This window comes from Sinohyriopsis cumingii, chromosome 15 (assembly GCF_028554795.1).
Source record: "Sinohyriopsis cumingii isolate HCF-2022 chromosome 15, ASM2855479v2, whole genome shotgun sequence".
NCBI classification, from domain to species: Eukaryota; Metazoa; Mollusca; class Bivalvia; order Unionida; family Unionidae; genus Sinohyriopsis; species Sinohyriopsis cumingii.
Window position 1 is genome coordinate 124,872,274 of NC_142975.1, and position 27,555 is coordinate 124,899,828.

General features: G+C 41.2%; 1 protein-coding gene across 3 annotated transcripts in view; it reads right to left on the bottom strand.

Moving 5' to 3' along the window:
• LOC149782687 (uncharacterized) overlaps window positions 1-27,555 on the bottom strand; it is a 69,947-nt gene that overhangs the window by 13,057 nt on the left and 29,335 nt on the right. For 2 of the 3 annotated variants that reach the window (XM_089934178.1, XM_089934177.1), the window contains exons 4-9: window positions 27,369-27,510; window positions 26,507-26,847; window positions 25,466-25,583; window positions 24,578-24,774; window positions 22,320-22,479; window positions 19,691-19,875 (exon numbers count right to left, since the gene is read on the bottom strand). In XM_089934178.1, the coding sequence (XP_089790304.1) occupies window positions 19,691-19,875; window positions 22,320-22,479; window positions 24,578-24,774; window positions 25,466-25,583; window positions 26,507-26,847; window positions 27,369-27,510 (1,143 nt within the window). The remainder of the gene's footprint in view (window positions 1-19,690; window positions 19,876-22,319; window positions 22,480-24,577; window positions 24,775-25,465; window positions 25,584-26,506; window positions 26,848-27,368; window positions 27,511-27,555) is intronic. The other variant, XM_089934179.1, reaches the window with a different exon arrangement.

Here is a 27,555-nt window from a genome sequence, read left to right on the forward strand (position 1 = left end):
AAGAAGAGGTAAGAAAAAAACAACAGCAACAACAGCAAGAAGAAGTATCAGCAAAGAAACAAGAGGGTGAAAATCAAACGGTCACGGTACTGTTGGACATTTTAGCGGAGTTAAGAAGTCTGAAACAAATGTATCAGACTTCTTTATCACGACCGAAGAGAATACGACCTTCCCGAGCTAAACACGTCAACCCTGTGACTAAGCCTACCGTACCACCCTTAGTGATTTCAACCCAATCATCATCAACATTACGCAGTTCAGAAGTAGGCCTTGGCCGTGGCAAAGGCATAAGGCAGCTAAAGTTGATTGCTTAAACTCACCCCTACACCATAAAGAGAAAAAGGCCCTTTTCAGGGCCACCCACATTTCTCGAAAAGAAATACAATTTCAATTTGCCAATAACTCAAAAAAAAAAAAAAAAAAAAAACACCACCCATTTTACCTTTATAGTACGTGTCTGTGTATGAGTGCGTGAGTGTACGTTCTTATTTTAAAATCAAAACTAAAAGACGCTTACCTTATATCATTAATTTATTCTTTTATCCATTTTTTTACAATCCAATTCACAATTCACAACACAACACTTTAATAAAAAAGTTCATTGACTTCTTCTTTCTCCTTGTTTAGTCTCTCTGTTTTTTGAATTTCTTCACCGTCTTTTCCTCATTTTCTTCCCTTCTTCTTTTCTTCTTCTCCTGTTTCTTTGCCTCTTGTAAATAGAATTGTCTTCTTTCTTCCTCTTCTTCTGAAGAATTCCTCTCTTCATTCGAAGAATCCCTCTCTTCTTCTGAAGAATCCCTCTTTTCTTCTGACTCCTCTTGTTTCTTTTTTGGGCAATCTGGAGACCAATGTCCTTTTTCTTTACAATAATAACAGGTATCTTGACTTTTGTCTTTTTTAGTCCCTGTTTTTGTTCTTTTTTGACGGTCTGGACACTCTGAAGACCAATGCCCTTTCTTCTGACAGATATAGCAAGTATCTTGACTTTTATCTCTAAAGGAAGGAGAGTAGTCCGTAGGCTGGTCTGAAGAGAATTTTCTAATGACCCCTCGCAAAGCTCTGACGAAACGTTCCATCTGGTTAGTCTCTTCCATCGTTGTGCTCGGCTTGAGAGTGAAATGAATAGTGAAAGGACAAGACACACACCCTTTTATATACGCTGGTATGCTATGACTATAAAGTAGTTCATGGTGTTTGAACTTGAGTCATTTGACTTTTTGCTTTCAAGATGAAACGATCTAATTCATTCGGGAAGAAAGAAGAAGAAAGAAGTAAGAGGCAGAAACGTGATCTATCGCCTCGTACCAGGGCTGAAATCTTGGCACAAATTCATGCCAGTGATTTTGAAGAGGACATGAGTGAACCAGAATCAGAACCCTCTAAACCAATTTCACCACCCTTAGTTAACCCTGAAAAGTACTATTCCATTCGAGAGACGGAAAAGCGCTCCTCTAGAAAATTTAGAACTACGGCTTACAAATACACGGTGAAGTTTAAAGATTTCAAGGCTGAAGTGCCGTTAGAGAAAGCAGAAGTGTTTATCACCGGGGTGTGGGATTCTTTGCTCACTGCACTCAAGCAACAATGTCAACCCAAAGAAGACGATCGCTTGAGACTTTCCATACAACACGACGGTTTGAAATCCCCTGTTTGGATCGAGTTTAGCACCCCTGCAGAATTGACCGCTTCCAAAGTCATGGACAAGATTCAACACGTGCAACAATCTAATGACCAGTTTGACATCACCGATGGAAAAGCCACATTGGACATGACCCACGTCTCTCCTCCTCAAGGGACCGGACGAAAAAAGATGTTATTGGTGAGCAGCATTAAGCGTAGCCTTGTCCAAATTCACAACCCTCATGACCAGATGTGTTTAGCCCGTGCCATCGTGGTGGGACGAACCTATGCCAACAAGAACGACACGGTAGAATGGAAAAGAACCTGGAAAACTATTCAACAATCCGACCGAGCCAAACAACGAAACGAAGCAGAACTCCTGTTACAACAAGCCGGACTGTCCAAAGACACACCCTGTGGCATTCCTGAGATGCAAAAATTGCAAGATGCCCTAGCTCCACGATACACCTTGAAAGTGCACCCTCAAGAAGTGCGCGGGTCTTTGTTGTTTCGAGGGCAAGACTTTAAGGACGGAAAATACATTTATGTCTATTATCACGATGACCATTTCGATACCATTACCACTATCACCGGATTCCTGGGATACGGTTATTACTGTGAGAAATGTGACCATGGTTATAATAATCGAGAGCAACACAAGCATTGTGGATCGAAATGCTCAGGATGTTTGGCCTCTTCACCCTGTCTGAGCGAAGAACCAGTGCCTTGTTCAACTTGTCTGCGCACGTTTGTTAGCCCTGCCTGTTACCAACAACATTTGAAAACACAAGGTTCACAGAAGAAATGTGCTTGTCAACTTCTGAGATTGTGCCCTACGTGTGAACAAGTCATACGTACCAATAATACCAAGGCACACGTATGTTCAGGAAAGAAAAAATGTCACATTTGTCACCACATCGTGGACTTGGAACACCAATGTTACGTGCAAAAATACCAACCCCCACCAGAGAAAGAGGACGGTCACAAGAAGAAAGGCAATTTCATCTTTTTCGATTTCGAATGCATGCAAGAGACCGGCATTCACATTCCTAATTTCTGCGTGGCTCATCGAGCGTGCGAGAAGTGCATTCAAGAACCTATCTTCAGTCATTGCCCTCACTGCAGCAAGATTCCTGGAGGACGTGAAAAAATCTTTCGGGGACCAAACACGTTAGCCGATTTTGCCCAATGGGTCTTAGACCCCATCGACAAGACATGGAGCCAAGAGGACATCGAACGTTACGGAGATTGTCATCGTCATGCCACGGTGATGGCTCACAATTTCTCCGGATACGATGGACAGCTTCTTCTCAGATACTATACGGAACAAGGCACCGAGCGTCCTAAAGTGACTTTGAACGGAGCCAAAATCATTTTCATGCAAGTGGGACAAGTACAGTTTAAAGATTCGATGAGTTACTTGGCCATGCCTTTGAGTCGAATGCCTAAAACGTTTGGAATGACAGAAATGGCTAAAGGGTACTTTCCACACTTTTTCAATACGGAAGCCAATCAACATGCCGTTCTACCCCATTTACCCGAGGCTCACTATTACGACCCCGACAACATGCGTACCGAACAACGAGAAGCTTTCTACGCTTGGTACCAGGCTCACGCCTCGGACCCTTTCGACTTTCAGGAAGAAATGCTAAAGTATTGTCGTTCCGACGTGGACATTTTACGGCGTTGCTGTGGAAAATTTCGAGAACTGTTCATGGAACACGGAGGGGTCGATCCTTTGAAAGAAGCTTGCACCATTGCCAAAGCGTGTTCCTTAGTGTATCGACAACGATTCATGCCTGAAAACACTGTGGCTGTCATCAGTCCTCAAACGACCCACTATGTCAAACGTCAATACTCGGTCAAAGCCCTACGTTGGTTACATTACTTGTGCGACAAGGAAGACAAGTGGATTCAGCATGCCCGCAACGGAGGGGGCGAAAAGACCATCGGAACGTATTCGGTCGATGGCTGGGACTTAGAAAACCCCAAGATCGTGTACGAGTTTAACGGTTGCTTATTTCACGGATGTCCCGTCTGTTACCCTGACCGTGGCACTAAAAATCAGTTTTTACAACGGACCATGGAAGACCTGTACCAGGACACTTGTCAGCGGCGCCTAAAGTTAGAACAGGAAGGATACCAAGTGGTGGAAATGTGGGAACACGAGTACAATCACCGTATGAAAACCGATCCCGAGTTTAAACGCCTCGTGGAAAGTTACCAGTTCATGGATCCGCTGAACCCGAGGGATAGTTTGTACGGAGGAAGGACCAATGCCACCTGTTTGCTGTACCAAGCCGACGAAGAGAAAGGAGAAGAAATCAAATACTTGGACGTGTGTTCGCTGTATCCCTACGTGTGCAAATATTGTCGCTTTCCTGTAGGGCACCCGCAATTGCTGACGGAACACATCGACCTGGTCAACATTCGACAATACGAAGGCTTGATCAAGTGCAAAGTTTTGCCTCCCACGAACCTATACCATCCCGTCTTACCTCACCATTGTCAAGGCAAACTGATGTTTCCATTGTGCCGTACTTGTGCCGAAACGTGCAACCAAGACCAATCTTGCCATCACAGCCAGGAAGAACGTGCCTTGACGGGAACCTGGGTCAGCGTGGAATTGTTTAAAGCTCTGGACATGGGATACCAACTGTTAGAAGTGTACGAAATTTGTCACTTTCCCAAGACACAACAATACCGCAAGGGTGACCCCACGCAGAAAGGCATTTTCACAGACTACGTGGATGCCTTTTTGAAACTGAAGCAAGAAGCCAGCGGCTATCCTTCCTGGTGTCACACTCCCCAAGACCAAATACAATTCAAAGAGAAATACGATGAACAAGAAGGCATCACTTTAGACCACATCGAGAAAACGAAGGCAGGCGATCGTTTGCCAAAGTGATGTTAAATTGCTTGTGGGGTAAAATGGCACAACGACCGTGTTTACCCAAGACGGAATATTTGACAGAACCTTCCCGCTACTTCCAGATGATTCACGACAAAACCAAATACATGAAACACGTGGACGTCGTTCGAGAGAATTTGATCTTGGTCAATTACGAAGAAGATCTGGACTTTGTACAAGACGACCCTTTTGGAAATGTCATCATTGCGGCTTACGTGACAGCCCATGCTCGCTTAAAATTGTACGAAGCTTTAGAACTGTTAGGGGAACGCGTCCTGTACTTTGACACGGACAGTTGCATTTACATCCATCACCCGATTCAACATCACCCAAACATCGAAGGAGACCGTTTAGGAGCCTGGACAGACGAGCATCCCGACGACAAGATTTTAAGTTTCGTCAGTGGCGGTCCCAAAAATTACGGCTACGAATACCGTTACAAACAAGGAGAAGTGCACACGACGTGCAAAGTGAAAGGACTGACTCTGAATTATCGTACCAGTCGTGTGGTCAACTTTGGGGTATTGAAAGAAGCCTTGCAATCGGGAGAGGATGGAAACTTTAAAGTGACCACCTATCAACCGAACAAAATTGTACGTTTACCCACTCACCACATCGTCAGTCGACCCTTGGAAAAAGTCTATCAAATCGTGTACCAGAAGCGAGTTCGACTTCCCAATCATTTCACCTTACCGTATGGACACGTTGGTATAAAACATTGGTTGTAAGAGGATAGCCACCCACTAGAAAGATGACTTCGCCACAGCAAGAATCGAGTGAGAAACCCGATGAGAACTCCAAGTTCAAACCCTACCATTTTCCAGTCTTCTTACCTGACTATTGTGATTGTGCCCGTCGATTGGACACGTTTCAGAAATGGCCTACGGATAGGGAAGGATTACCTTCTTCGCATGTTTTAGCTAGAACAGGATTTGTCTACTTGGGACCTGAGTCAGGATTGGGATACGAGGTACAGTGTTTCGCTTGCGGACTGAAGTTACGAATGGATCTATGTATCTATAAAGATTCAGCTATTCTGGAACATACTCGATGGTCTCCGCACTGCCCTTACCTTTCTATGGCCTTTCCACCCATCACACTACGGTACAATGTTGACGGTACCTTAGAGAGAGTACCTTCCGAAACAAGACATAAAAAACGTAAAAAAGGAAAGATGTACAAGCTGGAGACTGCATTGCGACTAGTATAAAAAAGGGCTATGGTCAAGATCGATAGTTCATTGTGACTACCAAGACCGAGCGAACAAGATGAATACTTTGAAAGAGACATCGTTCCAGTTTGGGGATTGTAAAAAAGTTGTATCTTCCTCTAGTGTGACTAATATTGAATGGATAAGACCCAGACATTGCGACGGAAAATGTCTGGAAGGAAACTGCGATTGTCCATGTGGTTACCATTGTAATTGCGTAACGGAGTTTGCAGACGAGTGCGATTGTGAGCCTTGCGATGGATACGATGCTGTACCTTGTGACATGAGCGATGCCGTAAAGCATCATGGGAACTTTGTTCTCACTGCCCCTATCATGGAAAGTGATGCTGTGCGTGTCAAACCTGAGGGATGCGAAAGCGATGCTGCTCGTCCTCTTAGACATTTTACCGGGTTTAAAGGGGAATGTCGACCTTCACGTTTACCTCCCTACGGATGTCATCCAGCCCTGAGTAAACTCCTACCCATGTCACTCAACCCTCATCGAAACGAACCTGTGAAAGACGAATATTCGTTTCCTGTGCGTTTGTCGGAATACTGCGACTTTGAAAATCGTCTTCAATCGTTCAAAGGAAAATGGCCAAAGTATCTGGGAGGACCGACCCCCGAAGAATTAGCCAGAGCCGGATTTTTCTACTTGGGCGAAGGAGATAAAGTCAAGTGCTTCAGTTGCGGTGTGTCACTTCACCACTGGGAACCGCAAGATTCGGCCTACGTAGAACATGCTCGATGGTCACCGAATTGTCATTACTTACCCTTAGTGGGACCAAGACATTGAAGTAACTTCTTACCATAATAATCTGTTCATGGATACTTTACAAGAGAACATTCGTGCTTTGCCTGTGGAGTTGAGAGAATGCATTTACCGAGAGCTGGTCAAAATACAAGTCAAACGTAAAGAACAATTGCATCCGTTACGTCACCGGTGTTTGAACCACTGGTACCTTCAGGCTATACAAGGACTGATTGAGTTGAAAGTGTTCCATTGGACAGACATTGATCAACGACCTCCTGGTTATAAAAAGGAATGGTTTGGTATTGACGATTCTATCTACTACATTGTAAACGTACTGCATCGAATTCCAGAGGAAGAGTTAACGAATTACCAACATCTTTCACGCAATGTCAACTTGGTGAAAGAGGAAACTTCTGAACGAATTGTAATGTGTAGATTAGTGGTGAAACGATTTAGATTCGACAATGAATTAAAACCATGTTTGTGCAAACAGTACATTTCTTGTGTCAGACCAAAGAGGATTTAGTATGACCTATTCATGGATACTTTACAAGAGAACATTCGTGCTTTGCCTGTGGAGTTGAGAGAACGCATTTACCGAGAGCTGGTCAAAATACAAGTCAAACGTAAAGAACAATTGCATCCGTTACGTCACCAGATCTTTAACCACTGGTACCTGAATGGTATAAGAGAACTGATTCGTCAGAAATTCTTTCAATGGTCAGACATTGTTCAAAACTTTGAGGTCGCTAATGATCGACATATTCATGATTATGGTTACTTCGAGATTCACCTAGTGCAACGCACTGAGGAAGACAAGTTAAAGGATTACAAACATATTTTACGTGGAATCTGCTTAGCGGAAGAGGAAACACCTAAACGAACTCTGACGTTTCGGTTACAGTATGCAAGATTTAGATTCCCTACTGGAGAACGAAGATCTCTGGCTAGAAAGTACGTGTATTGCATCCAAAAAAAAGAGAATATAAAAACAGGCTGCCATGCCACGGTTTATGTCACATGTCATCCAACAGATTCCGTGGAAGGAACTCAATGACCATATTCAAACCGTGGATCATTACCATCGATTATTACAAGAATTGTATCCATTCAATTTGGGACGACAAGTGGTGTGTGTCTTAGTGACTTGTTTTCTGGGATTTCGTTTACCAGCCGATTCTTTGTGGACTCTTTACGATCAGTACTTACCACCTCCATGGCCTTAAATGGTCACGAAAAACTCCTTTTGCTCAAAGCCTTGCGTTTTCATCTGGATACTTCTCGACCTCAACAGGAAAAAAAGATTCGTCAACTTTTAGCTACCCAAGACGTGTATGACGATGTGTGTGTAGCTTGTGACTTACATCCCCATTCGACAGATGTCCGTGCCTGGAAAGAATGGGGTTTTGAGGCTTGGACCCAAGAAGTGGCCCAGTATGCACGAGAGTTGTTCAAGGAAAAAAGTTACTTTTCAACCCGTGTTAGTGACGGTGCCAGAAGAACCCGTCACCCAGGACAGGACTGTCGTGGACAGGCCTGAAAGACCCTTTCGGGAGGACACTTGTGTGACCTTACCCCCTACTATAGAACTGGTTAGAACATTACCCAAAACATGTGGTTGTTGTACAGACACTTGTGTTTATTCCACATTCATCGTTATCATGTGCCTTTTATCCTTGTACTTAAGCCTTTGGCTTTTATGTATTTTTGTCTTTCGTATTCATGTTTGAAAAAAAACATTCAATAAACGTGTTCTGAACAAGTATATAAACTCTTGTCTTGTTTGTTTTTCGTGTCACAAGTGACATTTCTCACACCATGGCTACCTCTGCTGTCTCTGCTCCCTCTTCCTCTACTGTCAAAGTCATCGACGAACACTTAGATCGTGCCAGTTGGGAGGCTTTGTATCTTCGCCATCCCTTTAACATGCTCATTGCTGGACCTAGCGGTTCAGGCAAAACCGAATTCGTCAAACGTTTGATCGAACATAAACATCATTTGATCGATCGGCCCCCTCAACGGATCGTGTGGTGTTACAAAGAGTGGCAATCGGCGTACAGCCTCTTGCGAGAAAGTCAAGGCGATTCCATCGTGTTTGTGGAAGGCATTCCTAAAGAAGACGACGGCATCGTCTCTGACTCCCGTCAAACCCATTTGGTCATTTTCGACGACATGTTAGGAGAAGACGAAGAAGAAATTAAATTGTGGTTCACGCGCAAAGGGCATCACCGTAATGCCAGTGTCGTTTACATCACCCAAAATTTGTTTCAACAAAGTAAAGCCCATCGCACCATCAGTCTCAATGCGCATTACGTGGTCTTGTTTAAAAGCCCTCGAGATAAATCGCAGGTGCAAGTCTTAGCCAAACAGTTAGGAACGCCTTGGCTGACTCAGGCGTACGACGATGCCACTCAAACGCCACACGCCTATTTACTCGTCGATTTGAAACCTACGGCCCCCGAGGATTTGCGATTTCGTACCCACTTGTTTCACCACTGGTGCCAAGACGGAGGGCCTGTCCTGTACACATCTCCGTCCTCGACTTCATTTCACTCCCCATAAAAGAAATCTATAAAAACCTCAGACCCTTTTTCGTCTGTCTCACACAGTGTGAACATGACGTCCCTTCAGTCGCATCTTCCCGTCAAATTGATTCGTGCCTTGTATGGCATCAGTCGAGAAAAAGATCCACAAACACGAGCTCGTGTCTTAGAAGCTAGTCTCAAAGAAGTCTTACGATGGTTCACGGTGACGGCACGTCAATTACTCCAAGGAATCATTCAGATTCCTCATCAAACCAAACGCTTTTTCGATCGAAACAAAGTTGCTTTGGTCCAACTGGCCGATCCCCGCATCGATACTCAAACCAAAAAACAAATCATTTTGAAACCTGGAGGGAGCGGTACTCTAGGAGGGGTCATCATTCGCTCACTCTTAAGATGGGATCCTAATGCCCCCAAAGTTATCCCCAAGACAAAAGTCCAACGAAGCCCCAAGAAGAAAAAGAAAAAGACCAGGTCCCCAAGAAGAATAACTTCTCCAGTGGCAGGACCCTCCTCTGACCAGACACCACCACCCCGGAAAAAGAAAAGAAGCCCCCAGAAAAAGAAACAGAGAAAAAGTCCTCAGAAGAAGAAAACTAGTCGCAAGAGAGGCACATCGGCCAGGACGCAACCTTACACTCGCAAACCACGACCTGCCACGGCAATGACTGCGTCTCCGGCAGCCTCACGTTTGTCCACTTCTCCGTTGATGTCACCAGGAACTGAAGAGTACTTGGAGACGTTGATCACACCAAGAACTTCTCCGTTGATGACCCCCAAAAGAACTTCCCCAGTGGCAGGACCCTCCAATTTAGCGGCAGTGGCTGCTGCTCACAAAGTACCTTCTCCCAAAATCAAAGTCCATGAAAGATCGGGCATGTTACAAAGTTTACTGGATTTGTCCAAGCAAGAACTGGCTCGATTTAGTCCGTTGCGTACCCCTGCACGACGTGTCATGCCTGTCCTCAAACTGATACGACGTAAAGACAATCAATGGCGACGCGTTCCAGTATAAAAAAGACCTGTGACCAAGTAGGGTATCAGTGTTTTTTCGGTGCTCCTAAAGACTCAAAGATGTCACCCTCCAGAAAACCCCAAGGAAAGAAAAGGAAAGGACTGCCACCACGTTTAGCCAAACATGGGGACATGTTATCTGTCCTGTCCAAAGCTTCTCCACCCCTACGAAAAAAACTCATTCAAACTTCCTCCAAAGAGGTCATCGACACCGTGTGCGAATGTTGTTTGAACGTTTTGAAAGGCACGATCCCTTTGTCCAAACACCAGAAACAATGCTTAGGCAAACATCGTCACGTTCTTCGGAAAATGGTTCAAAAGAAAATTCCCATTCGTCAAAAAAAGAAGATGTTGGTCCAACGTGGAGGCATTTTACCTCTCTTGTTAGGCCCCATACTGAAAGGAGTCTTGGGAACCATGTTGGGAGGACTGGTGGGAGCAAGATAAAAAGGCCCTCGGAAGTCCCAAGATCTCAGAATTCACCCCTGACAACCCCATGGAAGGACGAAAACTAGCTTTAGTGCCTTACAAACGATGGATGGAATACCATCGGTGGCAAGAACAACGCACCCCACATTTACCTCCCAATCCCAATTTGAGCGAGATGTCCCAGTTACAACACGAATTGCAATCCTTGATGGATCGCCAAGATTTGTCCGAAACAGAAAAATCGCAAAAGTACGGTCAACTCTTGCAAAGACTGCAACTCTTTCACCAGAAAGCTTTAGACGAAACAGCTTTACCCACTCTAAAAGATTTTAAGACCTTGATGAAAAGTCCAGCACCATCATCATTACCACCACCACCACTTCCATCCCCAAGGGTCACCAGAGATGCTACCCCACAAAGACCTGAGGAAGAAAAGATGCGCGAAGTGTTTCAAACACCGTCAGCAGCTCCCATTTCGAGTAAGATTGCAGCATCCTTGTTGACCCCGTCCCCCACACCCCAACGAGAAGAAATGAAAGCTTGGGTTAAAAAGATGATGTCCACGCCTCCTTCGACAGAAGTGAAAAAGAAAGAAGGGAAACCAGAAGCGAAAAAAGAAAAGAAAACCAAAGCCATTCCATTGCCACCTCCACCACCACCACCACCACTACCTTCGACTTCTACTCCCGTAGCCCATCGGACACGTAAATCCGTTTCCAAACCACCCTTTCGACCCACCCAAAGTAGCATCACCGAAGAGTGGGTGACTTATTAACACACCAACACAAAAAATGGAAAAAGTCTTAGCCAGCATTTACTACGATCCCTCGCATCCTGCAGGTTACGCAGGAGTTCAAAAATTGTATCGTGCTGCCAAAACGCGACTGAAAAGTCTCCGTTTGGTTACAAGAACAAGCTACCTACACTTTACACAAACCCATTCGACGCAAGTTTGCCAGAAGTCGCACCCGAGTGGAAGGCATCGATCATCAATGGCAAGCCGATTTAGCCGATGTCTCTCATTTGGCCAGCTACAATCGTGGTTACAAATATTTGTTTTGTGTCATCGACGTCTTTTCCAAATTTGCCTGGGTCGTGCCTTTGACTTCCAAATCGAGCAGCGAGTTAGTGCGAGCCCTGCAACGAGTGTTGAAACAAAGCGGTCGTCACCCTCTTCGATGGCAAACGGACAAAGGCACCGAATTTCTGAACCAAGCTTTCCAAAAAGAATTAAAGAAACGTGACATTCATTTTTTTACCAACGAGAATCCCGAAACCAAAGCCAGCATCGTGGAACGTTTTCAACGCACTTTGAAAGAACGCATGTGGAAATATTTTACGCATCACCACACTCTGAAGTACATCGACATCTTACCGCACCTGGTGCAAGCGTACAACCAATCTTACCATCGAAGCATCGGACGTGCCCCGCAAGACGTGACCCCCGAGAACGAAGTGTTGGTGTTTGAGCGCCTGTTTGGTACGTCCCCGACGAGGGCTGTCCCCAAGAAAAGTGGAGAGTTGACCGTAGGAGATTGGGTGCGCATTGGCAAAACCAAACGCACTTTCGACAAAGGTTACTTACCTAACTGGACGACCGAATTGTTTCGCGTCACTGGACGAGTGCATGGCCGTCATCCTGCCGTCTATAAATTGGAAGACATGAACGGAGAAGTACTCAAAGGAACGTTTTATTTGCCCGAGTTACAACGTGTCACCAAAAAAGAAGACGACGTGTACGACATCGAAAGCATTCTCGAACGCAGAACCCGTAAAGTGGGCAAACGACGTGTCAAAGAAGTCAAAGTACGTTGGAAAGGATATCCACCCAGTTTTGATTCTTGGATCGACGCTTCGCAAGTCATCGACTATAAAAAGAAGAAGTGACCATCATGCCCTTTCACACATCAGACGCAGCTACGTCGACCACTCCTTCTTCCCCTAGTTCTTCTGTGCAAGATTTACAAAAACAACCCTTGTGGGTGTGGTGTGGAGAACGTGTGCCTAAAACGCAAATCGTCTTTTTCTGCCAAATCTTCGTGGTGTATTGTGTCATCGGGGCAGCCATTGCCAATTTGAGTTTGCAACAAGGGGACAAACAATTGTGGACCATTTTATTGAGCAGTTGCATCGGTTACCTGCTTCCCAATCCCTCCCTGAAATTCTCCTCGAACGGGAACGTTGTGTCCAGTGCCAGTGCCAGTCACCACTCCAACAACAACAACCACAACCAGAACCCCCTTTTGGGCGGAGACACACCTCTGACATCCACTAATATTCCCTCGGACAGCCACAGAACTCTGGAATTATGAGTCACCAAAACCAATTTTACTTAACCTTACCCAGTGACAGTTCCATGGAGGTGTTTCCCAACAACACGTTGTGCTGTTACACGGCCAAATTACCTCAGGCCATCCCCTTAGATCACGAAGCCCATTGGGAAGTGGCTTTAGTAGAAATGATTCACCCGACCCAAGTCCTCAATGTCGTTGCCAATCAAAATAAATTTGATGTGGAAGTTTATGACGAACAAATACAACAGTGGATGGATACCCATAGCAAATATGACAAGAAAACCCATTTACAAAATCAAAAGTACACCACCTATCACTTGTTCGTTCCCCAAGGCTATTATTTTAGTGATCAACATTTGGTCAGCACCATAGCTACCAAGTTTAATGGCGTGTTTGGTGAAGCTTTTAAGAATGTCAAGAACAAAACTGTCACCCTGGAATACCACAAAACAGCTCGTCGCTTCCTGATGAAATTTCCTGAGGGGGATAAAATCATGGGTTTCTATTCTTGTGATGAATTGTTTGACATGTTGGGCGGTAACATGGAACTGAGGAAGAAAGTAGAACAACAAAAAAAAAACCCGAACTATCAATCATTTACGACAACGAGTCTTTTAGCCAGTATTTTCGTACCCCGGTAGAACTGAACCAAGGACTGAATTTGATGTTCGTGTACTCCGATGTGGTGGAGTATAACGTGGTGGGACACACCTCCGTACCGTTACTGCGTGTCATTCCTTTCAAAGTGGATTCTGCCGCAAACGCTGACGAGGAAGGTGGAAACACTTACCACGTTCACCGCGAATTTGTCCATCCTCACTATTTACCGGTCAGCAAGTCGTATTTGGACACGGTCAACATTACTATAAAAGGAGATTTGGGACAAAATATTCCATTCACCAAAGGAAAAGTCACGGTAAAACTCCATTTTCGAAAACGGTTCTCTCACGATTCGTAAGTAAGTCATGTATCCAGTGTACCGAGGGGATGCACGACAGCGAGGACACGGTTTAGGAGACATGTTAAAATCGGCCTTTCGTTCGGTGGCCCCGGTGTTGAAACCGATGGTGACACGCGGATTGCACGCCTTGAAAGATGCGGCACTGACGCAAGGCAAAGAATTTCTCCAAAATGTCATCATCGACAAACAAAACCCTAAAGAAGCCTTCATGAGGGCTGGTAAAAATGTCTTGCTGCAAACGGGTAAAGACATTTTAGGCCGACGAGACACACCTATAAATGCCCTGCACGCTACCGAGTCAGGCATTCAGCAAGGACAAGGCAGAAAGAGACGACGCAGAAAACACCCTTTCACCAGACTTCAAGCTAGAAAAGCCAAGAAAAGAAGAACCGTTCGAGACTTAGACGTTTTCGATTATTGAGACACAGAAAAAAATGATGCACCGAGAGTCTTGTGCTTGTTCCAAGACAGAACTGGATATGTTTGCCATGCCCCCCACCATGATGACGATGCAAGAATCCCAATGGGTGGAATTTCACCCCGTCTCCTCTTTGACGGAATCAGCTTCCATCGAGTTTGAAATCAAAGGACAGCCCGAAGATTACATCGATCTAAATAGCAGTTACCTGTATTTGAAAGTCAAAGTGAGCAAAACGGACAACAGCAATCCTGGAGCCAATGATAGGGTAGCTCCTGTTAACAATTTCATGCATTCCTTGTTCAGTGAAGTGGACTTGTACTTGAATAACAAACTGGTCAGCAGCAGCATGGATACTTACCCGTATCGCGCCTACCTGGAAAATCTCTTGACGTACGGAAAAGAAGCCAAGAATACTCATCTGGATGCTTGCGTGGTATGGAAACCTGACACGGCCGGTGCAAACACGTTTGGCGACACAGCCCTGACAGAAGAGACCAATTTTCACAATGTGGGGTTTAACACACGTAGAACTAAAATTAAGGAAGGGCGAAGTTTAGAACTGATGGATCGTTTGCATTTGGACATGTGGTTACAAGAGAAATATTTGCTGAACGGGGTGGATGTCCGCCTGAGACTGAATCGCAGCAGTGCCGCTTTCCATTTGATGTCTGGTGTTGCTGATGCCACTTACAAAACCGTCATTCAAGAAGCCAGACTTTACGTGCGTCGTGTGGAAGTGTTGCCTAAAGTGGGAAACGACATCAGTCAGACGTTGAGCAGAACGACCGCCAAGTACCCGATCCGACGCGTAGAAGTGAAAACCTTCACCATTCCTGCTGGACAGCGATCCATGATCGAAGATCATCTGTTCCAAGGACAGTTACCCAAGCGTGTGATTGTTGGTATCGTCAAGAATACAGCCTTCAACGGAACGAAAATCCTTTTGAGTTTAAGCATTACAATGTGTCCAAGATCGAGGTCAGTCGCGATGGCAAGACCTTGTGTACCCGACCTTTCGAGCCTAACTTTGCCCAGAAGAATTACTTGAGATCGTACTTGTCCCTGTACGAAGCCACCGGACAGTTAGGAACCAACACCAGTCATGGCATTACGTACGACGATTATGACGGAGGCTACACTTTGTGGGCTTTCGATTTCACTCCAGACCAAGGCAGCGACGAGGGACATTTCCACCCTATAAAATCTGGCCAGATTCGTGTGGAAATTCAGTTTGCGAGTCCACTACCCGCAGATAACACAGTGAACGTCATCCTGTATGCAGAATTCGATAATACCATAGAAATCAACAGTTTGAGAGAAGTCATTCTAGACTATTAGAAACCACGGAAGACTGTTATCCCTCTTTACCTAGTGAAGAAACTTTAAAGATGGAATGTGAGGAGACCGTGGAAAAAGAAGAAGAAGTGATCATGATGAAGTCGAGATGGCCAGAACAAGAAGCCCATTTAGTCTCCTGTTTTGCCAAACACTTGGTCGACAAAATAACGGAATTGATCAAGAAAAATTGCTATGGATGTCAAAACGATCATCCCAGTCAAATTCAACACGATAAATGCCTAATGTTAAGTCAAGAAGAAAAATTGGACGAGTATCTGGACGAAGCTTGGAGTCTCATCTCGAACAAAGACGTGTTGCACCAGTGGTATAAAGACTTGCGTGAACATTCTTGTCCACCATTAACCACTCAAGAGATCCATCGTATCGAAGCTCTTCTGAATCAGAGTGAGGAAACAGAACGAATAACCGTTTATTCGTCAGACATTTTCAAGCAAAAAGTCAGGATCGAATTGACGACTTATTATTACCTGTGAAGAAGAAAAAAGCACACACAAAACATGGATACCTGGGAACTTTATTACCTTTTGAACCACAGTTCGTATACAGCTTCTTGGAATCCTGTCGTCTGTGCTAAAGATGAACTCCCTCATCGCAAACCTAAAGACCATCAAGCTTACGTGATCAACACGGACGACAGTCATCTCCCAGGAACCCACTGGGTAGCCGTCTACTTTCCTCAAGAAGGATGTGTGGAATATTTCGATTCGTACGGATTGCCCCCTTTGGAAGACGATATCATCGACTTTATGAGAAGAAATGCTCAAACCACCCGATTCAATAACGTGAAATTAGAAGGCACAGATTCCTTGGTGTGTGGACAGTACTGTGTGTATTTTCTGCATCATCGCAGCCTGGGCTATTCCTTAGAACATTTAGTGACTCACTTCGATCCTCGTTCTTCTGCTAGAAACGATGTGAAAGTAGATCGATGGTTTTGTGATCATTATGCTTATCTTTTGTCTCAAGCTAGGAAACGTAGTGTCCATCAATGGCCTAATGATTTCCAACAGTGGAAATCACAATTTCATTCACAACGTTGTCAGCCCTGTTCAAAGTAGATTGTCCATTGAGAAAAAAATGTTTGTGATTTGAAAAAAATTGTTTGATGTTATAGTGTTGGATTATTGTTAAAAAATGTTAGAGTTGTTGTTTAGTGTTAAGTGATTTTTGAATAAAAAATGTTGTGTTTGGAAAAAAATGCCTTTGTCTTTTGTTTAGCTATAAGAATGTTGGATTGATGCTCTTTCATTTCTTACTATCCCTCTCATGACACTCACTGAACGTTGCGACTCGAAAACCGTGTGGGGATGTTTTCCTTCACGTCCGCGCTTTGACTTTAAGAACCGGGGTTGTTCCCAGTTTAACCATCCATTGTTGACTCATCCTCCTAAGAAGATGTGTTCCAAACTAGCTAAGCTCAACGAAGCCTACGTGAATTTGCATAGGGTCAGACACAGTCTGATACCGAAGCCAGAAGAAATAGAGAATGTGAGAATGTTAAAAATCACTGAAGACCTGATAGAAGAGCTTTTCAGAGAAGAAATGAACAGGGAAAAAGAAGAATGGACAGAGAAGTACAGACTTCAGAGACAGCAGCAACAGCAGCAACAACAGCAACAGCAGCAACAGTAGCAACAACCTGAAGCTGACAGAGGCTTTGTCGATTGCCGTATCGACACTAAAGAGTTCTTCTTCTCTTTCCGAAGAAGCAGACCTATCGCCAGAAAGTCTATCCTCAGAGGACATCGCATTCTTAGAAACTAAAAAAAGAATGCCATAGCAAACAAAAAAAACAGCCCTTTTCAGGGCTACCCAATACTCTAGAAAAGAAATAACGATCCATTTGCCTATGTGTGTAGGTAGAGTAGTGAGAAAATAAACACTAACTCTTTTATAAAAAATGTGAGGGTATGTGATTGTGTGTTAGTGTTTGTAAGTGATAAAGTAGGTTGGTGTGGATAGTAGATTAAAATGATGTCTTTTTGGTGTTTGAGGTGTATATTTGGGGTTAGATTGGATTGCTTTGCTTATGTGATAGTCTATTGAAGTGATTTATAAAAAATTTTACAATAGTGATGGGTAGCATAAAAAAGTGAGTGAGTGTTTCTTTTAGGTCCGCGCGTTGTTGTTTTTTGGTCATGATCTAGGTAAGATCAATTTTATGTTATTAGGGGATGTTTTCCATCACGTCCGCGCTTTCACTATAAATTGAAACTCGCTGGGCAGTCTAGCTACCCTTGTTGATTGATCAACACAGCCAGAAGAATGACTAGCAGAATAGTGAAACTGTTAGAACTCCAGATGCACCTGGAATATGCCAGGCGCATAGTAAACGAACTATCAGCGGAGGCTATAGTAGAAGAAGCAAGAGTAAAGAAGGAAGAGGAGGAGAGAAGAGAGAGGGAAGAAGAGGAAAAGAAAAAAGAAGAGAGGATGTCGTTCAATATTCCCGAGACAGAGGATTGGGGTGTTGAAGCGAATCATCCTCCCTCTGCGCTCCCCAGAAGAAAGGTGAAAGAAGACTGGGGAAGAAGATGCGTGTGTGGCGCCAGGCCAGGACGGTGCAACCATTAGATAGGTGCATCAGGAGTTCAAAAAAAAAACCAACAGCCCTTTTCAGGGCTACCCCAATACTCCAGAAAAGAAATAACGATCGAATTGCCATTGTGTGTAGGTAGAGTAGTGTGAATATAAACACTAACTCTTTATTAATAGTGGAAGTGTATGTGTTTGTGTGTGTTTGTGTTTGTAAGAGCTCTGGTATGTTTGTGTGAATAGTAGATTATAGGTTTTTTTATTGTTTCTTAGCGCATGTGGAGAGTATAGTTTGGGTTTGATTATATGAAATGAGAAAAGTGGGGATGTTTTCTTTCACGTACGCGCGTTGATGGGTCATGATCTAGGTAAGGTTAATTTTATGTTTTTAGGGGATGTTTTCCATCACGTCCGCGCTTTCACTATAATAACCCACCACGTTCGTCGTTCGAACCATTCTACGGAATAATAAAAACGAAGATGGTGGTTGCAAGTGACTTGTTCAACAATTTGGTACATATATACAACTGGATAATAGATGGTATCTATGTAGTGGAGAGACTGGAAAAAGAATGGAAGATAGCAGAGTACCTGGACTACGCTAAATGTCTAAACATAGCAAAAGAAGTGATAGCAGGAATGATTGAAGAGGAGGAAAAAAGATTGAGAGGTATGATAAATCCCACCTATGTCAGAGTGGGAAGCCTAAAGGAAGCACTTGACAATGCAAGCAAAGTCAGGTGCTTTCTTGAAAAAATGTCACATGGGACAGAGTGCTCTTATGTGGAGAGAGGCCAGGAAAGACTGAGGAAAGGAGAGGAGCTGATGAGAAAAGTGATGGAGGTAGAAGTCAAGAAGATTAAAGAGAGATGGTATAAAGAAAGAAAAGAAGAAGAAAATAGAAAAAAAAGGGATGAATTTGAAAAACTGAACACAAACTGGATGAAAATCCAAGAGAAGTTCCGGGCCATGGGCCACCCGGACTGGCTGCCGGAAACAGAAAAGAAAAAGAAGAAAGGAATGATGGACAAAATAAGAGGATGGTGGAAGAAGTTAAGAAGTTAAAAGAAGAAGAAGAAAAACCCAAAGGCCCTTTTCAGGGCCCCATATTTCTCGAAAAGAGATAGCCTTTCCATTGCCTACCCCTTTTTAAAAAAAATTTTAAAAAAAAAATCCCATGTTCCATTTCCCTTGACGCTATACAGTCCCACCCTGTTTAAATTCCTTTGACGCTATACAGTCCCCTATTCCCATGTTCAAATCCCCTTGACGCTATATGTTCCCACGATTTTTCTCCATGTTAATTTCCCTTGACGCTATATGTTCCCACGATTTTTCTACATGTTAAATTTCCCTTGACGCTATATGTTCCCAAGGGTATTTTTAATGATAAGTCCCATTGACGCTATAATATCCCCCTTCACTACTAATATATTACAGTCATGTTATAGTCTCTTGTTCAGCAGGTCTTCTAGCTATAATGTTTGAAACTCTGCATTAATTCCCAATTAAAATCATTGCTACTGCGACTATGATCTTTGACCACGAAAGCATTAATTTCTTCAGATAATTCTATTCCAGCCACATCCTACCAAACCTATCCCGTAACTTTACATCCAAACGTACAAGAACAACTTACATTGTTTGGGAGTTTATCGATGGCGTTCAACACGTCCTTTACTTTTTCTTCAAAATCGAATGTTTCTGAGAATTCGTAGTACAGTTTTGGACCCAGAAGAATTCCCAGCCAGCCGTCTGGATTGTATCCGGCCTGCATCTTCAATGGGATAATCTCCTTTTGTTTATAGAATGCATACTCGGCTTCTGTAAAAAGAAATCTCGGTATAGAAGTTGTCGGGAAGAAAAGCCAAAAGTAGCATGGATATACTCCAGCAATTGAGAGATCAATTTCAAGCAAACGAAATTCATTACAATCACGAAAACACCCACCCCCTAATCAATTACTTTTGATGAAACTTGTTTTTAGTTAATTTGCATAGATGCAATGAGATACTCTTTATGAAGGTCTTTCACCATTTGATGAACACGAAATAGATGTGATTTACGGTAACATCATCAAAGAGCACCTCACCCAACCACCCAGGTTCGAGGATACTTGATAATTTAAGTAATGTAAAAGAATGTTCTCATATATTAGATTTAAAAATCAAATCGAAATTAATATTGAACATAAAACTTTAATGTGGAGCATGCTACGGATGATTTATATATATATATATATATATATATATATATATATATATATATATATATATATATATATATATATATATATATATATATATATATATATATATTATAGTATTTGTGTTGTTTAATACCGTGGACTCGACGGCAGAACAATAAGGCAACCTTACGTACCCCATGTATTTAGTATGAGACTAAAGTGTACAACCGTACAAACACTATAATATATATATATATATATATATATATATATATATATATATATATATATATATATATATATATATATATATATATATTAACACCTCTGTTTTATCACTGCAGTGCTGAAAACTTCCTGAAAATTTTCACCAGAATGATCAAGCAACAAATGATTATAATAAAACCACGGTCAAATCTTACCTGTTTACCAGTTATATTTATGGAAAATTTTTCTGACTTATCGCACAACAACCAGTCTCCGACTCTCATTGAAGCCACTGTTTGTATATTTAGTCAATTTTAAATTGTGTTTTTAATTGCTTTTCCAACATTAAACTGAATACAAGTTCTAGGAAAGAGGCCATGTTTTATTTTTTATATAACTGATTTACCCACGAATATATTGTATCACGTGACGTTTTTGTATGTCCTTTAGCGTCATGACTTACCAGATGTGACGTCACGCTATTTGACAACACACTCGCTGGGCTTAGGGTTATTTAAAGAAAAGAAATTTCTAGGTCATCCTTATTGTTTATCAAGGTAATTTAAAATAGACATAGTATATCTTAGCTATTGTTAAAATTACTTTGAATTATCTTATTTTAGCGTATGATTGATGGCTGTAATCTGGGCTAAATGGTATTCAGCCTGTCCTTATTTCATACGTGCATCTCTGAAAAGACTGTGGTTCAGCTTGGTCATTTTCCTTTCCTGACCTTCAAAGGTAAGTTGGAAAAGAACGAGAAACCAACAACAACAACAAACTAGCCGATAGATTGGTGTTACTTATTTCATATTTTAACATTAATTAAATGAACTATTTTAATAAATGCTAAAGATAATGAATTTCGGACCAGCTGAATTTAATTTCTCAAGCACATGGGAGAAGCCGTTATGAACAGCTATCTGCTTTAGGCTTTGTTTCCCTCCAGATACAAAGAAATTTCCGTCACAATACAATAAAGTTCCATAGAGATGCATGGCAATATTATTCCCATAGTTGTAGTTGCTGTTTTACGCAATATGCGCAATGGAGTTCACGGGAGGAAGATACAGTAAAAAGTGTTCCGTGGAACTGCGTTATAAGTTTACTTACAACAGAAACTCCCAGTATATCTCAGTACAAACATTAAACATTTTATATAGTTTTTGTAGTTGGAGTTAATATGGCCAAGGATATGGAATATATGTGATCTTAAGAGGCTTTCAGATTTTTCATTGTTGGCATCACGGTTAGTGCTGTGTCTCGGCATTCACATTTTAGGCAATAGTAATAAGTACAGTAGTAACAGGTGGAGTTGGACAGTTTGAACCCAAGATCAAGATGTTGCAATTTGTGGAATAAATGTTAATCATCTCTCAAAATATGTATTTACCTCAATTACTCCCATGAACCACATTGTAAATGGTTGTAAGATTTGGGGAAGTGAATGGGGTGGGACTGACCTGAAATGGACTGAAATCCCCGACAAGGAGTGTAATGTACTGTCCCACAGCCACGTCAGGCTTTCATAAAGCAAAGCCGGCCCAAGATATGTCGATTACGCATCTGCTGATGTTGGAAGGCTTAAACTTAAATACCGATGGAGACTATTTCATAACTCTGACTAGCCAATCCCACGCTTTAGAAAAAAGGCCCTTAGAGCCCCTTCCGGTCCCAATTGCAACATATATAATGATGCTTATTCAAACATACATCCAATAGTTGAATCCAAGATTATATAATAGCTATCCCCACGTATATCATATAAATATAGAATGCACTTATATATAATTATTTAAACCTATACAGCTATATTTGAAATTTCCCAACCCACTTCTCCATCCTATTGATGGTAGATCCTGATATGACTCACCTGCTCTGCAGTTCTGACTGAGCTTATATTTTTCTGAGAAGCATACAAGGACAACGAATGCCTTCTCCACAGCTTGCGCCATGGCATCCAGCATGTAGGTGTGCATGTGTTCCAAGTCCAACCACACATTGTACTCACGATCAACAAGACGATCTCTGATCTGAAATTGACATATATGCATCCAAAATTAATTGCATTTTGTATTAATTATGGTCGGTAGAAGAAGACAAAACAAAAAACAAAAACAAGGACACAAACAACAAATAAACAAACTTCATGCAAACAAACAAACTAAAGCAACTGCAATTTCTCGCCATGGTATATCACCGCGTTTCCCACTCCAAATTCCTAGCAACATCTTTGGTACTCAACGACACCCCAACCATCCCCAACAGTGACTCAGGCTCATGACAAAATGCATTCACATATATGTGCCTTGATTTCCTAATTGCATATATAAAGTAAGGTTACACATTATTTGAAAATGTTAATCAACTCGAATTTAGTAACTGTGAATTAACTATTTTGCCAGGTAGCATTTTTTTGTATTTCGTTGTTGCTTCAAATAACGAATTAAAAGAACCAATTGGCAATAAATCTTCAATAGAAGCAAAATGATTCGTTCTAAAAGCAAAAAACTTAATTACCTATGAACAATCCAGTTTTTAAATCACAATAAATGATTTACATAGAGAATTTAACACCTGACCCTCTCTAAACTTAAAATCAGTAATAGACAAGAGTGAAAACCAGCAAGCTTTGTAACATTCAGCTAACAATTTATTTCTCAAGAATAAAAACTGAAATTTTAAAAAGAACTTACACTACTGCGAATACAATTACATATAGTCCAAAAGGTTATATCACCAGTACTAACAAATACAGTTATAATTATAAAAAAAATTCCAGTGGTGTTTGAAATACAGTCCAAGACTGAATGTTTTAAAGCACATTTAATAGCATGTGACGTGAAGATGTGCCAATAGTCTTTTGGTGAATCACAAAAATATAATCTAAGACATGTCCTTGTTTGAATTCACTCTAATTCCAAGTTAATGTTTCTGTCCAGGAATATTACAGGTAAGCACTTTATATTTCCAGTGAACAATAATTTGAATAAATAATACGAACCAAAGAAAAACCTGAACACAACAATACAAATGATTTATTTCGGATGTTATCACAAGAATTGATCATTTTTCTAGTAAACAAGATTATCTTTAAAACTAAGACGCGAAAAGAGACAGGATGTAGGCCCAAAGTTCATTTCTCGAAAATTATAAGTTGTAAACAGATAAAATCTGTTAATAAAATTATTTTAATGGATGTGGTAGAACTGGGTCATCCATGGGAACTAACAAAATCATTATCTCAAAGATAACAATCTTAATATTTTTCCAACACTCACAATGAAAAATTTACTATGTATTAGTTGTTTACCAAATTAAAAGTTACTAGTCATGTACAACATGAACGTGATTTTGGACAAGTTCAAGTCCAAAATACAATCATACATAACATATAATCATGGAGAAAGAATTAAATCAAGAAATTAAATAATCATAACACAAAAATTATTCTATAATTTTAGGGTAAGGTGGGGGTTGGGGGTTGCGCAGTTTCCATTGTGCTTATCTTGTAGTTCATTAAAATAAGCTAATGCATTGACAAATTTTGTGACTATTCTTAGTATAAAAATACTTGCTGAAATGAAACCGTATCTCGATATTATTTACTTTGCAGAGCTGATTAAACTCCAATGAATGATGTTTATGTATTGCCAGTGTAAAATTTGACATCTTGCTCATTTTTCCTTATTTTCCGAACACAATGTCCGTCTTTTTTTAGGATCGGCGGGAGGAGTCACTTTATCCGAACTTTAGTGACCGACGTGACATCTGATGTTTATATAACAGTGTCATGCAGTCTGAGCTAAAATCGAAAACGTCAAGTAATCACTGGAACGTGAAACATAAATCGCTGTGACATCATCAGTGATGCAAACAGACGGAAAAGTGATGTATATGTATCAACTAAGCTATGGCTGCTAAGAAACAAAAACGCCAACAACAGAAAAACACAGGATTTATGCTTGGCTGTTTAGACAAGAAACGCAAACAATACAGAAACACAGGATTTCTGCTGGTTGCTGAGACAAAAAACGCAAACAACACAAAAACACGGGACTTCTAATAACAATTACATATTTAAATTGCATATATCATTTGCAGTTACAGACAGATTAAAGATATACTTACTTTCAGAATCTCTTTCTGGTTGTCCCAGTTGTAGCTAATCATGATATGTGGAACATGCCATGGAAGTTCACCCCGTGATAAACGTTTTGGAAGAGGTCTACGTTGTTTTGGTGCAACACCTTTGGATACATCATTTCCAAACGCAACTCCCTGTGTTTCTTCATCGGGAATAGGTGGGAGATCACGAGGGGTACCTACTTTGAATTGATTTGTTTATTATAACCAGCTACAAGATATTCACATTTATTGAATGAATTATTATATTACCGAAAATATCTATTATCCATATCCATCTTGTACATCAATGTATCTTGTCTGTTATTCTTTTCTGTATGTTTGTGTGTCGTAACTCTTATTTCGATTCGAAAATATGTTTATCTAAATTCTAAATGTTGACTTTTACTTGCGTTCACTTCTTCTCACATCAATGAGCCACGTTCTGGAAGGCAAGAGAATTCCTCTAACATGACAGTCCAGAAAGGATGTTGCCACATTTGGTTCAGGTTTGCCATGATTTGTAAAATCGGACAGGTCTACCAGGCTGCTATGTGTAAAACGTAGTCAAATTCTGTTAGACAGTTATTTGACTTGTCAATCTAGTCCTCTTTTTATGGCCAATCCAAATCATCTGTACAAAAGCGGTGAATTGACTTGTGGTCTCCATTAATTTCGTATAATCATGTGCATTCGTGTTAAAAAGCAATTTGATGGAAACCAAAACAATAACTATACACTTATATATATTCTTCTGGCTATTCAGACATTTGAAACACTTGTGTGTGTGTGTGTGTGTGTGTGTGTGTGTGTGTGTGTGTGTGTGTGTGTTCAGTGCATCTCAGGGTGGCCACATTAAGAAAATGAATAACATAAAGTGATAAAAGGACTTACTTGTTGCTGTGCTCACATCTAGTTTCAGCTGGAAAATTGCCCCCTGAGCACTAAGACTGATTTCTTTATTTCGGTGTGCTCGAAGCTCAAGCAATTTCCTGCACAGCACATCTTCTTTCTGTTAGAAAACAAATCAACGATTGAACACTATTAACTATTGTTATTAGCAGGTCTATTTCACATGCTCCAACTCACCCTAATGTTCCCGGGAGATCATTAAGCAGAGAAGCTTATGCCAATGATAGGAGATGGTCATCCTATAAATTATGACTTATAATGCTAGAGAATAAGTTGCTCAAAATATTACGAACACATTAAGATGCATGTTCGTTCGGACTGAAATCTAATATTCCTTAGTAAAGAAATATTGCAGTAATTAATGACAATAACGGTTCAATTTTAAAAAATTAAAAAAAGTTGGAAATCAAACTCATTCAAAGTCTAGTTACTGTATATATGCATGCCGAAAGTGTGTTGAAGGTTACAAGTTGATGGTTACGTAATGCTGCATACAACAAGTCAAGCGAAGGTCAACCGGCGACTATAACTCCTACAAATGAAGTTATGGAGCACTAAAAATATACTTCAGTTAATATCTTATTAATATTAAAGTGAATGCTTAGTTGTGCCGAAAGATTAGAATCCTTATTAAAGCTATGCTGCTAAAGACATAGTTAGAAGAATGGTCAGTCAGCGAATACAAGGCACAACGATCACTCTGCACAGAATAGTAATTAAATTTACATCAAGATTATATCTGGTCATAAATTCAAATTGCAATTAAAATAATAAAACGAAAACTTATCTACTTTTCATACTGCAAAGTATGGAACATAAAGTATGTGCAATAATTTATATTTATTACCTTTGTAGTTTTATAAAAATTGTCATTGGTGCCGGACCTTGTTCGATTATGCCAAAGAAAGGACCGTGGTTTGTTGTATTTCTAAATTTTTGGAATATGGAAACAAAGAAATCCACAAGTATTGACATTACATCGGAAACAATGAGTTCACGCCACTTTTAAATGGAAATACATACCTTAATAATTACAACATTGTTCTGACTGAATGCTAGCTCTCTAACTACACGACACACAGATGCTATCTCCTTCTCGTGGCCATCCTCCAGAATCTGACGAAAAATGCCCAGTGGTTTGGTGTCCATTATGAGTGTTTTGTTCTTCTCAACTTTGGCAAGCCCAGATAGGCCGTTAATCAGCTCGCTCGCATGAAAACCTTCTTTCCGACCATCTGGCGCCTCGTGTGCTTCTTTTATCATATCTATCAGAAACTGAAATACATTCTCACTCCCTTGGATCTTGTCACACTCGTTGTCATCAATCATGTCAGCCAGGGCCAAAAGAGTTACCATCTGGATCTCTGAAAAATGCATTCATATACTGAAATATTTTACAGTTTAAGACTTTTAACCTGGATTCCTGGATGATTGGTCGGTAGCAAATATTAGTTTCTGTAAGAATCTCGATTTAAGGTTTGCAAAAAGTTGGAATAAAACACACAAGATGATTGTCTTCAACCTCTTTCATACACACGGTCTGGTCCTTTTTACTTCTATTTACCAAATATGAAGAATACAATTGTCTGTTATTACTAAGCGTTTAAAAGTTTTTGTAAAAAAAACAAACACAAAAAGGTAACAACACAAAATGTAGATATATTGTTGTGTTCAAAGTTACTCACGTGTACGATAAATATTTAATTAGAAAAGATCGTTTTAAGTCACTGAAAGAGGACACGGACATATCTATTTAAAAAGTCATAAATTCACTTCGCATTGTTTCTAACCTTGATTTATTTTTAAATGTGTCTACCTACCAATCTTCGTACTAATAAAGTTCCATGTTGGGATTTTCGGACTTAGTTGGAATACTATTACTCACGGGGTTGCTTGGACTCTAAAAATGGTAGAAGACTGTCAACAGCATTAACATAGCGGTAGATACTTCTTTCTGTGTCTGGATTGTGAGCACAATTATGCAAAATCGCCACGGCAGAGTTGAATGCAAAGCGACGTTCATCTTCCTGCGAATTGAAACATTTGTCATTGTCTTGAGGCATGATTTAGAA